This window comes from Amphibalanus amphitrite, unplaced genomic scaffold, assembly GCF_019059575.1.
Source record: "Amphibalanus amphitrite isolate SeventyFive unplaced genomic scaffold, NRLGWU_Aamphi_draft 000917F_arrow, whole genome shotgun sequence".
NCBI classification, from domain to species: domain Eukaryota; kingdom Metazoa; phylum Arthropoda; class Thecostraca; order Balanomorpha; family Balanidae; genus Amphibalanus; species Amphibalanus amphitrite.
This window is the reverse complement of record NW_024882411.1, coordinates 97930-113319: the sequence shown is the minus strand read 5'-3', so window position 1 is coordinate 113319 and position 15390 is coordinate 97930. Positions and strand designations below refer to the sequence as shown.

General features: G+C 47.7%; 1 protein-coding gene and 1 long non-coding RNA gene across 10 annotated transcripts in view; both read left to right on the top strand.

Moving 5' to 3' along the window:
• Positions 1-15390, top strand: part of LOC122368046 (protein lin-9 homolog) — a 21942-nt gene extending 6552 nt beyond the window's left edge. For 4 of the 9 annotated variants that reach the window (XM_043341650.1, XM_043341653.1, XM_043341654.1 and 1 more), the window contains exons 2-9: positions 6545-6819; positions 7132-7619; positions 9968-10103; positions 11206-11395; positions 11657-11979; positions 12549-12755; positions 13735-13923; positions 14322-15390. In XM_043341650.1, the coding sequence (XP_043197585.1) occupies positions 6631-6819; positions 7132-7619; positions 9968-10103; positions 11206-11395; positions 11657-11979; positions 12549-12755; positions 13735-13923; positions 14322-14531 (1932 nt within the window). In that variant the 5' untranslated portion in view covers positions 6545-6630 and the 3' untranslated portion in view covers positions 14532-15390. Of the gene's footprint in view, positions 1-3919; positions 4033-4059; positions 4217-4322; positions 4332-6544; positions 6820-7095; positions 7620-9967; positions 10104-11205; positions 11396-11656; positions 11980-12548; positions 12756-13734; positions 13924-14321 lie in introns of those variants that run through there. The other 5 variants (XM_043341651.1, XM_043341657.1, XM_043341649.1 and 2 more) reach the window with 5 other exon arrangements.
• LOC122368047 lies at positions 418-1580 on the top strand. Its single transcript, XR_006254170.1, has 3 exons — positions 418-709; positions 871-1085; positions 1261-1580. It is a non-coding gene; the product is annotated as an uncharacterized LOC122368047 (long non-coding RNA).

Below are 15390 nucleotides of genomic sequence, written 5' to 3'. Positions count from 1 at the left end.
ATCATGGGTATATCCTTCGTTTTGGTCATCTCTTAGCACTTGCATCTTGCCGTTTTAGGATACAAACTAGGAAGTAGGGATCTGAAAAAGGCTGGTGGGAGGGGTCACGGCCAATGCGCGCGTCCGCCGCTAGTCGGGTCCATCTATCGGTACAGTACATACAGTAACAGGAATGTAATTGAGAGCGCTGCGGGGACATGCCCAAAGAATTCCTCCAATTTCCATTTGATCGTCGGATCCGTTGACCTCTGCACATGAAATCTGAAAATCGACAATATCAATAAAAGTTCCGTGAGCACATTACGGGAACAAAGCGGCTATGAAAAATTCGAGTTTCCTTCAAATGCTGCCTCAAAAGTTGGTAGCAAAAAGATGAGAGGAAAACGGCGCAGGACATTCAAATGTGGATTATTTGGATATCCATTGCAAATCTATTGGAACGATTGGAACTTAGTCCGTTTACTCGCGTATTTCGGCAGATTATCCGGGTTATCAGTGTTAAAGTGCAGTCAAATACTTGCAAATAATAAAAATGGTGCTTGGTACTTTATTGTCAGTATATCACTTTATTAGTGACAGGCTGTCAGGAAGGAGAGAAAGAACTTTTATTATGATCAAACCTGATGGTGTTGAACGGGGATTGGTTGGAGAAATAATCAGACGATTTGAACGAAGAGGATTCAAGCTTCTTGCTATGAAATTTATGCAGGTATGTTCATGTTGATTTTCATTACTGCAAATTTGACGCGGAACCTTTCGGTGATAGTGAGCGGACTAAGAATTTTCAAGAATTGAATTATTGATATTCCTGTTCAACCTTTAAGTGCTCAGCATAGGTTTTACATGTTCTACCTTTTCTGTCATTCACAGTCATCTGTGCAGCATCTGCATCAGCACTATGAGGATCTGGCGGACAAACCGTTTTTTGCTGGCCTGGTGCAATACATGTCAAGTGGTCCTGTGGTGCCCATGGTCTGGGAGGGACAGGATGCTGTGCAGATCGGACGTGCCATGCTGGGAGAAACACGGCCTCAGGACTCGGCGCCAGGGACTATCCGGGGTGACTTTGCTCTCCAGGTTGGACGGTATGTTCCTTCTAGCTGCTGTGGAAAGCTATAACTAAGTGATATTAAGTAGTACCTAGGCATTTCTTGCAAATCTTTTTTTACATATTTATCTTTTATGTATTTGGGATTTAATTTCTGTGTCATTGCCTGCAGATGTAATGTGAACATTACATTATAGCACTCTCTCCCGCAGGAACATTGTTCACGGCTCCGACTCTGTGGCGTCGGCCGAGCGAGAAATCTGGCTCTGGTTCCGCTCACATGAGATCACCAATTGGGCTCCCTGCGACGAGTGCTGGATCAACGAAGAATGATGATCGGTGCGACACCTGCCGGAAAACGGTTGCGCTGTCGGGCGGAGCGCGGACAAACCATGACGACAATTGACGCCGATCGTTCGTGCCATGTTTGTTCGGCCAGTTTTGATAACTTTTTTTGTTTTTATACATTAAGCGATAATTTATAGTTTATACGACATGTTGCATATGTAAAATATAAAATGAAACAAGCTAACTTAGACAACTTACTAAGATCAGACAAACTGCACATGTCAACGAGCTTGAGAGCGATGAGGTACAACAATGCACTATTGTGAGTGTAGGTAAATACAGGCAAAACCAATGCAGATCGGTATACCGACTTAGTACAACTTGGTCCTGCATTTAATCTTTCATGGAAATGTATGTACAGCCCTCTGCAAACTGCGTGGTAGGTATTCTTTTTTCGACAAAACCGAGAATAACGCGAATACTATGCTAACGGTCACTCGGACATCGTAACAGCAAGACGCACGAGACTCCGCACCTTAGATTGGGCTTATTTTGGTATACATTTTCCATCTAGTTTGGCAACAACACACAAAAGTTTATATCCGCCCCCAAAACGAACTTTTGCATTTTGTTGCTACACCAGGCGTATACTTTGTTCCGTGATAGACCCAATCGAAGGAGTGGAGCATGGCGCATCTATATGCAATGAGATCCGACCGACTGATAACTTAGCCTTTGAGTTATTATCGGTTTTGGCGAAAAAAGAATACCTACCACGCAGTCTGCAGAGGGCTGTACCTACAGGGTGCGCAAAAAGTTCTGGCCCATTTCGGCTTCGATAAACGAGTGCAATCGGAGTGAATATTATCAAATCAACACTAACACCAAATACTGGCTTGCATTATCAAACCAGATACTTTCACTCGCCTCATGCGCGATATAACCCCCTTATCGGCAATGACCTCCACACGGAGGCGGAAAGACTAGCATGTCTAGATGATGTAGGTGGGGTCCTTCGTCTCCCACATCTTCACGATGTGTGCCTTCAGGGCCTCCAAATTGGGATGGGACACTCCCTGGACCTCATCCTGCAAAACGCTTTAGATGCTTTAGTCAAGGGGTTCAGGTCGGGTGGTCATTAAGCCCGCAATGGGCTTCTCCCCCGAGCTCCTCCGTTTGCTTGTGCTGGATGAAACTTGCGTTGTTTGCGGGTGTAGTGTCCTGCTGGAAAACGAAATCGACTTTTGGATACGTCTTTGGGATCCATGGGATGACGTCACTGTCAAGCAGCCACGCTAATACATCGTCCCGTTTATCTTCTAATTGGCATTGAAGACGGTTGGGCACTTTTTGCCGCCCGGGCAGTGGGCTGTCCTGGATGGCCTAAGACACGGCAGGCACATTTTTAGAGTTTTGACTGGACGTGACCGGTCTGACCTGAGGGCATCCTCCAGGATCTCCCCTATTCGTATTTGACTTTGACACGCGTAATTGTTCGCAGGGGGCTCCAGATTTCATCGCAACCTGCTCAACAGTCATGCCCGATTCGGCCGCCGCGCGCGGGTATTCAACGACAATGTGACGTTTAGCCTGCCTCCATGACTGGCCGTCAATGGTCTGCTTTGTTCGCCATCTGGCTGTGTAGCAGGATCATTGAAGATATTGCGTGCGGCTATTGGCTTCCCGAAAAGCAACCGCAGCACGCGTAGGAGCGCTTACTGTAAGAGGGCCAGAACTTTTTGCGCACCCTGTATGTTATCTCCATCCCATCAACTATATGTCCGGCAGGCTCTTGATCCGCCAGTGTCCACTCCATATAGTACACCACCATCCGGTAGGTAGAATGCAAATTCATAGGTGGCGGAAAGGGGGGGGGGGACCCGGACACCGTGCTCCCCTTTGATTTTGTCATTTTAACATTAGCCCTATGGGCATTGCATGGAATGAATGGGACCAAAAGTCGGCAGTGCGCCAGTGCCCCCGCTACTGGTGTTCCGCCGCTACTGTGCAGATCCTCATCGAAGAAGACCAATGCCGAGCGTCAAAGCAGTTTACATAAATTCACAAAATACAACTGCTGTCACTTGTTAAGATGGATCGGCAGATCAAAATATCAGCCTGAAAATTGAGCAGGTGTTGAGTATTGAGCCCGAAGCTGATCTCGCCCTACTAGGTACTCATTATAAACAAAACACGACAAGTTTGGGTGATACCGTCTCTGAAACGCGCCCTACCGTCCGACCAACGTCCGTCGATTGTCAAATTGCATTATCGGTCATTGATCCACGAAGTAAACCGGCTTCCGTTCCCACATGTTTTTTATTGTTAACTTGACTCATTCCTCAACCCAGGCACCTGACCGAAAGCCCATAGTTTGGCATTTGGTAAGAACTCGAGCAGAACAAGAACAAATCCACGATATGCACTGACCGCTGTAACTTCAACATACCACTACGAAACGTGTACCTATATTCGAATAAGAAATCGACAAACTCCTAATAATTCTAGCTTTTCTTCGGTGATAATGCTTTGATTAAAAAGATGTTCAAAAATGTCGAATGTCCTAATTTTTCTGAATATCATGACTTCTTTGGAATTTTGTTTTAGTGGTTGATTCTAACGAGTCAGCTGAAGATTTGCGCGGTTTCGTACGATAGTGATGACATTTTCTCAAAAAATGTTTTTAGCAATGAAAGGTATTTATGAAAACTGAAATAATTAATGTAACAAAAATGAAATTTTTAATCCTATCTTAATCTATGAACCAATTCATAGTAAATATATAAGAAGAGTGAAAAGTTAGTCAACACATTTGTCAACATGGCGGATTCGCTTGAAAGTAAATGTGGGGGACGGGCTTTCAAATGCGTATTTTGACCTGTAATTATGTTATATTGCTTTAATTGTTTCGTTTTTATTGTGTTCATGCAATGAGCATTCGTTTCCGTACCTTAAGCAGTTATTTTCGACCGCTAGACTTGAATTATTTCGCATGGTTTTTGTGGCATATATGGCTCGCCTGAATGCATTAAATTTGATTTGAATTTAACATGGTCATGTTCAGGAAAATTGGATTATATCTCTATAACCATATTACCATCATTTTCTCTGAACACAGGGAACAATATGCTGTTGTTGGTGGTGAAAGAGCTGGGGAATTATCCTGTAACAGTAATGCCGTTGAATGCTCACGGCTAACTCTGGTAGAGTGCTTTCAATTGAATCACTATTTTTAAATTAGTTAGGCACTTATCCAATATCTGGGTGGTTTTTATCCTGAGGACTAGTGAATTTTAGCAAATTTTATCTCTAGTTATTCTATTTCCCTTGCATCCTGAATGGCTTACTGAGATTGCTACATCTCCATTTCAAACTATTTCTCTCTCTCTCTCCATTCTTTTCAAATATTTTTCTTACAAATCAAACTAAACAATGTTTAACATATCAATGTTCTTTATGTTTATGCACAATCTCAGATCATTTGCAGATTTGCCTGCCAATTAGGTACCTACTTGCATTCACAATGAAATCAATATTATTAGTAATAATATTTTGCTCAATGCCAGTTTAAGCTCCTTTCTTTCATTTCACATATTATGTTACCCATTGGATCAATATTGATTTAACATTTAATAATTAATAGTGAAGTGGCATGTGTATTATTTTTATTGATTGTCTAACTCAAAAATGTTTTATATGAATTGACTTTTTGACATAGGATACTAGTCAAGTACCGTAAAACGGGGCTATAAGGGACAGTGGGGTTATAGGGGACAAATTTCGGGAAAAAGTTTTGAGGGATCTGGGTAATACAGTGAACGAGAAACAAAAGGAAATAGATATATAATATGAAACACTGATGTCTGGACATGCATGCCACATCACCATTTCCAAGACGCTTGTTGTTGTTCTCATGCTATGAGCTTTTGAAAAAAGTGCCAAATTCGCAACAAAATTGTAACCCCGAAAACTTTGCTTGTGGAAACACAACCACGGACTCTGGGACCTTCACAAAGGTATAGTCAATGACCACATGTATCCTGAAGATGCCCATGAAATTACATCCATGTACCCTCCTTGCCTCATCCTCATTTCCGTTTTTTTTTCTGTTTCAGGTAGATTTTGATGTCAAAACGGGGCTTTAAGGGACACCGTCATTACCAGTCAAAGCGAGGAGTTAAAACAAGGAAAACATATTCGAAAGATGTAATCATGAAAGCTGTGGATGCAGTGAACAGAGGGATGCCTTTCAGGGTAGCTGAGCAGAAGTTTGGGATCCCAAAAAGTGTCATGTAGGCACAATAAGGCACCTGCTACCTGAAAACCGGGCCATCCCACATTCCTTGGAGAGGACAGAGGATGTCCTGTGGTGTACCCCTTCTCAGACATTGTGCAAAAGATCCAAGAACCCAAATACCTCACCAGGGGAATCATGGAAATCAAAGAGGTCAAGGAATACAATGAGTGAGCTGATATCAAACACCTCCAGCTCCAAGGAGCTGCCAGAGACTCTCTGCAGTCTTCTGGTGGATGGTGTTCTGGAGTTCAGAATGGCAGGAGAATGCCTCATTATCAAGTGGTTGTACTCATATCATTTGTGTTTGGATAATAACACATTATTATGTTTCCATATTTGAGTTTCCTTTATGGTATTTATGTTGAAAAAGGAAGTTACCTTTTCCGTCCTCCATTGGAAACTTTGATGGATGCCAATCCATTGTATGTGCACTTAAAAAACAAATATTTTGCACAGGAAAGCAGTAAACATTTTTAAAAACATAGTCTGTGTCCCTTAAAGCCCATTTGATGGTGCTACTAGAGTTTAAAAGGCCATAACAGTGCTCGTCCCTTAAAACCCCGGTGCGGGGCTATAAGGGACAAGCAACAAAAATAAAAAAAATCATACATCTATGATACCAATAAAATGCATATTATGCCAAAAGACAGACCTAGTCAAGACCTGAAAAGTGACAAAGTTTGAAGCCTGTGTAAGCAATAACCTTTGAATGACAGGTTGTCAAAGTCAAAACCTGTCCCTTATAGCCCCGTTTTACGGTAGGTGATATTAATTGCTTTATCAGTGGTTGTAATGATAATAAAATTTAAAATCAGAACTGTTTATCAGCCAGTATTTGCTCATTTGTTCCTGTTCATTTTTGGTTCTTGAGTGTACATTCCATAAATTGTGTAATTATTTTTCATTTTCAGGTGAATCTGCCCAGGCTTTACTAACCATCAAGAATGGTGGATTTTATGGGACAAAGGATACAAGTGACACTGTAGTCTCTTCTGACATGGATCCTCTTGACATTGAAAATGGTGAAAATCTTCAAAATGAAGACTTCGAGAATGAGAACTCAAATGATAGCCGGCCAGGCTTTCTCTCAGCACTTGGGCTTCAACCAGCTGGAAAGAATGGAGCTAGTCCAAGACAAACACCAGAAAAGAGATCCACTCCACTCCTATATAATAGGAGGGGTACAGTAAGTTAATTATTTTATTGAGATTGGAAAGGCTCCTTTTGTTTTGACCAATTTCATTATCTGTTAATTATTTGCCTACCTAGTATCTAGTACCTAGCAATTAAATTTTAACACTCATTGCCATAACTGTCAAGGATATATTTGGCATAATTTAGTTAACCAATTCTATCATGTTTTGATATTACTGCATTAATATTGATCATCCTATTTAGGAAAGATTGCTTTGTTGGAGTTTTGCCATGTTTTACTATATGCGGCTATTGTTTGCCTTTTTAATTTTCTTGCAAATTCATGAATCTGGCTGCTTTCCAGCCTCAGCGGATACGGAAAAAGAACCGTCTGTACTTCGATGACGATCACGTGAGCGGCCCAGCGGTGCGAGCATCGCCGAAAAAATCTCCGGCGCCGCCACGGGAGCGGGTGGCCGAGCCCACCACGCCGGTGCGCGGTCGGCTGACGCCGCTCCGTGGCGCCGCTGCCGCCTCCCCGGTGAGAGCCGTCGTCACCACGCCCAAGAAGACGCCGACGCGGGCAGCCGCTGTGGCGGCGGCGGCTCAGCTGCACAAGATGAGCAGCTCGCCGGCCGCCGCCCCGGCGCCCGCTCCGGCTCCGGCTCCGGCTCCGACTCCGATCCTGCCACGGACGGTCGCGCCGGCCGCCCCCGCTCTGGAGGCCGGCAGGGTGACCATAAACCGGCAGCGCGAGGCGCACGCACTCGGTCTGCGGCTCCGTAACCTGCTGAAACTGCCCAAGGCACACAAGTTCGTCTGTTACGAGTGGTTCTACAGCACAATCGATGAGTAAGTATAGACCTTGTTTGCTTTTTTAATGCAAGAAATTATTATGTTTAAAGTTAACATATCACCCACGGTAAATCATCGCCCGTATAGTATTTTCCGATATTGGATAGACAGGCCAGTAAGGAAGCGGTAATGCAATGTCCCGGACATTTCGACCCTTAATGATCTGCACCTCGGCGAAAAACAAGTTGCTGGCATTGAGAGAACTATTGGTGAGGATCTCATGTTGACTGATTTCTGAGTTCAGAACCAATGCTAAGCAATCTCAGCTTGTTGGGCAGATCCTGTCTGTAACCGTCTGACCGACAAAAGCCATGATTTATGTCGAAATTGTCGGGCCTGAACAGCAGCTGGGCTTCGTATGTACTTGCATATCCGCCCCACTCACGGATTTCATATGCCTGTGGCAGGACCACTACTGCTAGCCGCAGGAAATCCCTGTCAACCATAAATGGCTGCGACAAAGAGATCAAACCAGGCTCTCGTCACGAACATGTCGGAAATGGAAACTCCGACTAGTGTATTTGCGCAGGCTAAATGACGGCCAATTGTATATTCTAAGATATCCAGCCATTGAACTCCAGGCCAGGTCAGGTCATGGCTCATTTTTTTTCTTGAACTTTGTACTTTGTCGTTATATCTATATTCTATAAAAAAGTATGCACTGTATTGGTAGCAACGGACTTTGGTAGTTTTCCCATTAACCTTCTCCCTGGCAACGGGGGGGGGGGGGGTCGATGCGACCCCTCCCCCCGAGCTTTTTTTGCGATGCGCGCCGAACATCGCAGAAAAGTTGGATCGTGCTGAAATTTTCAATACCCTCTTGGGCATCCTTTGCGCACCTTTTTGGTAAAAAAAAAGAAACATTTTCAGGTCATGTCAGGTCACCGAGCTATGACGCTATATTATGGCACCGAGCTATGACGCCATAGGTACAACCTCCGACCGTTTTGTGACAAAATCGTACATACCGTAACTGGACATGATCTCATCGACAAGAACGAAACTACTCCGTATGATTTATGTCAGAATTTGACAGGACGTGAATATTTACATTGTATGTTGAACTTTCTAAGGTCAACCAAGGTCAATGACCTCGCATGTTCACACGCTGACCTCCGTGATATGAACTGTGTTTAGTGAGGTTTCTTGGGGTCCTGAATCCGAATCTATGGTTCAGTTTTCACATATGTTTTCAATTGTTTTCAGTTTTCACCTAAACGCCTTCAAAACTATCCCTTGACCTTAACAAGGTCAACCTAGGTCAATTACCTAGATTGAACTTCCGCCGGCGACCGTCCTCGCCGGCGGCGGGTGTGACCTCCCGTGTCACGCCTGTAATGACTGAAATGCAGTCAACTATACATCATTTTATTGCTAATTTGTTGAGAAACACGGCTGTGAAGTTTCAATATGTCGCTATCTTTCATAGTTTCGCTAATTTTGGCTAAGTACTTTGAAAAATTATAGCTTTTCCCCGAAATTTGACCTTTAACCCGCCATAACTGGGTCAAATATTGACCTAGGGTCAAAAATTATGCCACCAATCGCGAGCACTCGTTAAGAGCAATCGACTAGTCTGTATTGCGAAGCGCTACGACGCTTAGTTTCGATACGCGAAGGGGGGGGGGGGTCGCGTCATGGAAATGCTGTGCCAGGGCGAGTATGTAAGTTGTCATTAGACGGATTACGTTTAGCTTCCATTTAGCATATGCTGCCAATGTTGATGTATATCTGACCCAAACCGAAGAACGGTTCGGCTGCTGGCCGCATTTGTCCGGCTCGTGGGCTGCAGCTGGCCTGCACCGGTCGGCAGCGCGCTCGAGTATCGTAGGCGGCATAATATTTGCCCCTCATGCATTCATAAATCCAGCTGCCAGCCGGAGAGTTAGCGTTGTCCGATCTCGGTGATAACTTTTTAGTATCCGCACCAAAAAAAATCGTTTATGATGTAATCCCGATCGAAAGAGGGTGAAATCCGTAGTGCTGCACGACGGGCAAGTTGACCGATATCACACGACATAAGCATACGGGACATGAACATTACGCATAATCTGAGGCGTGTCCTGCTCAATAATTCGAGCTTCAGGGGTGAGAGCCCGGTTCCAAGTCATTCCGGCGCTCGATATTGAACTCCCTAGGGGTAGGGGATGATGGCCGTGAGTGGGTCGGACCGTGTCGGGCCAAATGGCTTGTTAAAATTTTGCATGTTTCCCCCCGATACCCCGAATTCCCCCTCGGACGGTAGAACCTCGGAGCTTGCGCAACAGGCTCAGCTTAGCGGGTTCTCTCAGTCAGAGGTTCTGGTCCCTTTTTATTCATGTTGATATAATGCATTCTTTTTCCAGATGCCTGTTTTCTGGCAGCAACGATTTTTTAATATGTTTGAAGGAGCAGTTCCCTAAGCTGAAAACCACCCAACTCACCCGAACCGAATGGTGTAAAATTCGGCGCCAGATGGGAAAACCACGGAGGTGTTCACCGGTAAGTACCTAATCTACCAGTAAAACGCCTTTTGGGCGAAGAACGAGCGAGCGAGATAGTGAGCCCTGCACGTGCGGAAGGGCGAGAGGGTGCTTCCAACGGGCTTGCGCAAAGCACCCTTCTAACTGGTCGCTAGCGGTGTGCCAAATTTGAACGCAATCGGCCCAGCCGTTCCCGAGATCTGGAAGCGGCACTCTGCACGTGCGCACGTGCAAACGGGGTCCAAAATGACTTTTGCACGGCACCCTACTAACTGGTCCCCAACCGTGTACCAAATTTGAGCGCAATCGGCCCAGCCGTTCTCGAGATCTGGAAACGCCCCCTGCACGTGCGCACGTGCAGTAGCACCCTAACCGCAACACATGGGAATGCATTGCCTGGTGGGTGCCTACCTGTATGCCAAGTTTCAGCGAAATCGCCCCAGTAATTACCGAGTTACTGAAATGGGAACAAATTTGACACCTCTTATTGTTGTATTTTGCACGTGCACTAGGGGTGACCCACATGCATCGAGAGTATCCTACTTTGGGTAGAAGGGATGCTGCTACCCTATAAAAATTACCGCAAGTCAATCGCCCAAGCGGCTGCTGAGATATGAGCCTCTCAAAATCACTACTTTTGCAAAACAGCTTGAACACCCTTGACTTTTCACGTGGCACGTGCCACGACGGTCACTGAGATGTATCAAAAGTAGTCAATTACGGGGTAGAAGGGATGGGGCTACCCAACAAAAAAGACCGCAGGCCAATCGGTCCAGCGGTTGCTGAGATATAAGCCTCTCAAAAGCGTTACAGGCCGGGCCGGGCCGGGCCGGGCCGGGCTGCTCATACTGAGATTTTTCCGTTATATTGAAAAGACTCACTTCGCTCGCTGCGCTCGCTCGCTCGTAACAATTTTATGGCTAAATATATTGGCATGAGACGAACTTTTCATGCTAAGCTGAAAGGGTTGCTGTTTAGACTATGTTTTAATCCATTAATTAACAATTTTTCTCATGTTAAATTGAGTGGATGGATGTGTCTTACTGACCGTTTCCCTGTGCGCTCTGTATCCTGTTACTGTGTGGAGGAGGCACACTAATTTTGTCCCGTGCGATCGTCAGTCGTTTTTCACCGAGGAGCGCAATGTGCTGGAGATGCTGCGACAGAAGGTGCGCTACATGCAGAGTCAGCAACGGCGCTCCTACGACCGGTCCTTCTTCAAGAACATGCCCGACGAGGTGCCCGTGCAGCTGAGCATCGGCACGCGGGTGACGGCCCGGCTGCGCCACCCGCAGGACGGCCTCTTCACAGGTGAGAGATGCGGTCGAGCTGCTCGGTAGGGTGTGGTGGGCGGGGCGGGGAGGACAAGGAAGAACGGGAACAGACGACATGGATGGTGTCTGAAGTGATCTCGGGGCTAAATTGGATTTTTGTCATGGTGTACAATATGCGATCCCATGATATAGGGAGAAATGTACATCCGGGTTTCACTGTTTGTTTCTCAAATCGAGCGCTGTCCGTGTGACGATGACCCGTGTCTCTGACATGCCGCCCTTCCCCGTCTGTCGGTAGGTGTGATCCAGGCACTGGACGGCGCCAACGCCCAGTACCGGGTCTCCTTCGACAAGCCCGGCCTGGAGACCCAGTCGGTACCCGACTACGAGGTGCGCGCCATCGAGCCAGTCGACACCGTGCCCACGGCCAGTTTCGCGCGCGCCGGCTCGGCCAGGCCGTCCCTGTTCAACACGCCGCCCCGCTTCAGTCTGCCCGAGCTGCGCTCACCGCTGGCCAACGACCCGCTCATGTCGGCCGGCACCCCGGCAAAGTCGGAGCTGCGCCTCCTCGACCAGACCGGAGTCGTCAACGGATACTCCATCAAGTTTCTCTTGCATGTGGTGAGTGCGATTGGGAAGCAGAGCATATGCTCTACTCTGGAGGGCATGGACGACCATGCTATTGCGGACCAGTGAACGACCAGCTCTGACTATCAATCAGTGTATTTCATTTATGCTGGAAACGATGTGTTATGTGACTAGTATGTCAGCTGCAGCTGTCCATCTGTGACCTGTCAGCTCGGCATCTTTCGAATTCGTTTTATGATGCGTCTCTGTGCCGACGTGCTAAGAGACGCATCATAAAACGAATTCGAATTTTTTTTGTTTTTTATGTTTAAAATTATTTATGTGTAAGTACTAAGTATGCTATCCGTTTCGCGTCACAAAACAGAAATGTGCCCTGCTGCTTTCTAACGAGGGTTATATTTTATTTCGCCCTGCCCGTCTAGTGTCGTCCCCGTCTCCCCGTCAAGCCTCAGTCTGTCTCGTCCTTGTTCCTCTTTTCCCTGCCGTTTTGTCCCTTTCCCTTTCTCCTCATCTCCGTTCCGTTCCTTTGCCGTCCTACATGTTCCAATGCTGCAGTCCCGTCCGTGTCCGTCCCTTGACCTTCCCTCCGTACCACAACGCAGGTGCGGCTGAACAAGATCCTCCTGGTGAAGCGTGAGCGGGTCAGTCGGCTGGAGTCGATGAACTCTGAGGCAGAGCGCGCCCAGCTGTATGGTCAGCCGCTGACGGACGAGTTTCAGCGGCGATACGCCCAGCTGGTGCTCCAACTGGAGGGCATCAACAGCCAGCTGCGGGAGACCACCACCGACGTGCAGCAGTGCTGCCAACAGGTCAGTGAGATGGTCAGCTGCTGAGGTCAGTGGGGTGGTCAGCACTCAGCAGTGCTGCCAGCAGGTCAGTTGGGTCGTCAGCTGCTGGGGTCAGTGGGATGGTCAGCACTAGCAGTGCTGAGAACAGGCCAGTCAGGTCAGGCATTGACCCGTGACTGCTGCAATCGTACCAGTCAGGTGACTTGCCAGTGCTGTGTACAGGTCAGTGACTGTGTAGTACAGGTCAGCCCCAAACCCCAATTCATCATCATCGTGTACAGGTCAGTCTATAGTAGTCATGCGCTGGTCACTTGCTGCTGGTCAGTCAGCTAGTTAGCGATGCAGCCAGGTCAATGACAGGCCAGATGTTCAGGAGGTCAGTGAGGTGGATCGGTGGTCGGCAGTGAAAGAGTCTGTTTCAGCCTTAAGGGCCAGCAGGTCCATCAGGTAGTAAGTGGGGTGCTGGGACACTTGGGCAGGGTTGCCTGACAGCACTGACAGCAGGTCAGTCAGCTGGTCGGCAGTGCTGCCACCTGCCATCGTAGGAGCTGTCAGCGATGAGATGAGCGGGAGTGCGGACAGTGTGCGGGTGTATCATGCCGCTCGTTTACCCACTAGCCTTGTTATACCTACCAAGAGCTGTATTGTATCGTATCCGTAATCTTTAAACGTGCATGGATATATGATGCGCATGTAATACGAGAGCTCAGCAGAAGTGTGATATAATAGAACGACTCCAGCGTTGGGCGATTTTGCTTGTTTACCCTTATTGTTTTTGTTTTTGTTTTGCTTTTTTTTTTGCTGATGGGATTATCTGAATTTTCCTGGATGCTCTTCATCATGCTTCGTCTGAATAACTAGAGCGCACGCTTGTCCCTTCCGCCTACAGCCGTTGAGTGTGTGACGTTTGCCAGCTGCCCGCAACAGTAAGCCGTGCTTGCGTGCGACGTAACTGCCATCTGTACTCTGTAGTGACAAACCTCCCTCCCCCCGCCACCAGCTGATGCCGGAGAACGGCCTGGTGCCGGCCGTGCTGCCCACACACATGAAGACGCTCTGTGACGAGGAGGCCGGCAGACAGGTGTCCGCGGCGCTCACGGGCCGCTCCCAGCGCGGCCAGCCGGTCTCCAGCGACTCGGATGTGCTCCAGCTCATCACGAGGCTCACCTCGCTCCTCCTCCAAGTCAAGGTTAGTTGAAGAGAGGAGTCGGTCGCGCTTAGTGATAGGTGGGGCTTTGTTGAGTCTGCCGCGCACGGCACGGTGATCCCGTGATTAGCTGATTATGACTGGGTCAGTCGTGGTTGATTGACAGCCAGTTACGCAGGCGGCGTAGTCTTCCTATGATAGATGAGACTGGATTTTATCGGAATCCCTGCTCCCGAGTTTCTAGTCAGCTGGTATCAATCTCACTTAAGTATCGGTGTTTCTCTTCAGACCAAATTTGTAATCTTACTCAAATTTTAATGCTCCTCTTTTTGGCATTGACTGGTTAGTGATAGGGTTGTTTTGCCGTTTCCGCTCGATTTGACCTGGTTTACCGCAACCACTCGATACTAACTGTGCCATTCTCACGTCCCCACTTGCAGAATTTCGCCGACGCCGAGATGAACCCGTTCGAGCTGAGCTCTCTGGAGGAGACGATGCGCGAGATCCGCGAGTCGCTGCGACCCGAGCACCTGGCTGACTTCCAGGACCAGGTGCAGGTGCATCTGCAGCACGTGCAGACGGGACTGACACAGCGGTGGAACAGCCGACCGGGCCGCCGGCCGCCGGCGCCCTCACCCGGCCGGCACTGAGCGCACATAGCGAGAGGGCGCGTCCGGTGTGGGATAGTCTCACCGAGTGCGTGTGTAACACAGCGGACTGAGTGAGGGCACGGGTGGGTGTAGCGTGTGAGAGAGGCTTTATGATGTGTCTAGTGTGACCCCTAGCTGGTTGGTATTATGGTGATCTGGTGGGCTGGTGGCGCGGCAGTGGTAGCCACTCGCCACAGCAACGCTGGTTTTAAATCGTGCGGTTTTATGACTTCTTTTGCACGTTGGGTTCATGTGTTTTGTGAAGGCGTTGCTGCTTTGTGAGGTCAGGCAACGGTGCCTCGGGTGGTCCACGAGTCGTCCCTTTTTAGAGAGCATCGGCATTCTTAACCTATCGGCTACCGGGCTGGCGTCGCGGCGGCTGGCGCGCCCGCACCGCGGCCGTGTGCGGGTGCCTTTTCCGAGTGACAGCACGCCCCGCCGGACCGGAGATGCGGCGGCGCCAGGCGCGGCCGGCCGGTCCCACTTTTAGCGTGAATAGCTCTCCAAAGCGCGCGCCGCCCGGGACCTGGCTGCGTAGGTAACATTTTATAAGTGCTAATGGCTTGGCCTCAAGTACAAAGCGATGTTGTATATTAATGAAACGGGGGTTTCCATATTTGTCGTTTTGTGGTGTGAATCATGCATTCAATAAACTGAGTAATTGTATTTTAGATTATGTGCTAATGTTATTTCTAGCTTTCTTTCGATTACTGGCAATCCAACTTTGATGTGGGAACTGGATTTGTCATGAGCGCTGTTGTTTCAATGCGATTATTGATTTACCGCAATCAGTTTGGTATGTCTGAGGCTGATTTTGACCATTGATCACGTTTTAATACAAAAGTGTGAGATCACTGCA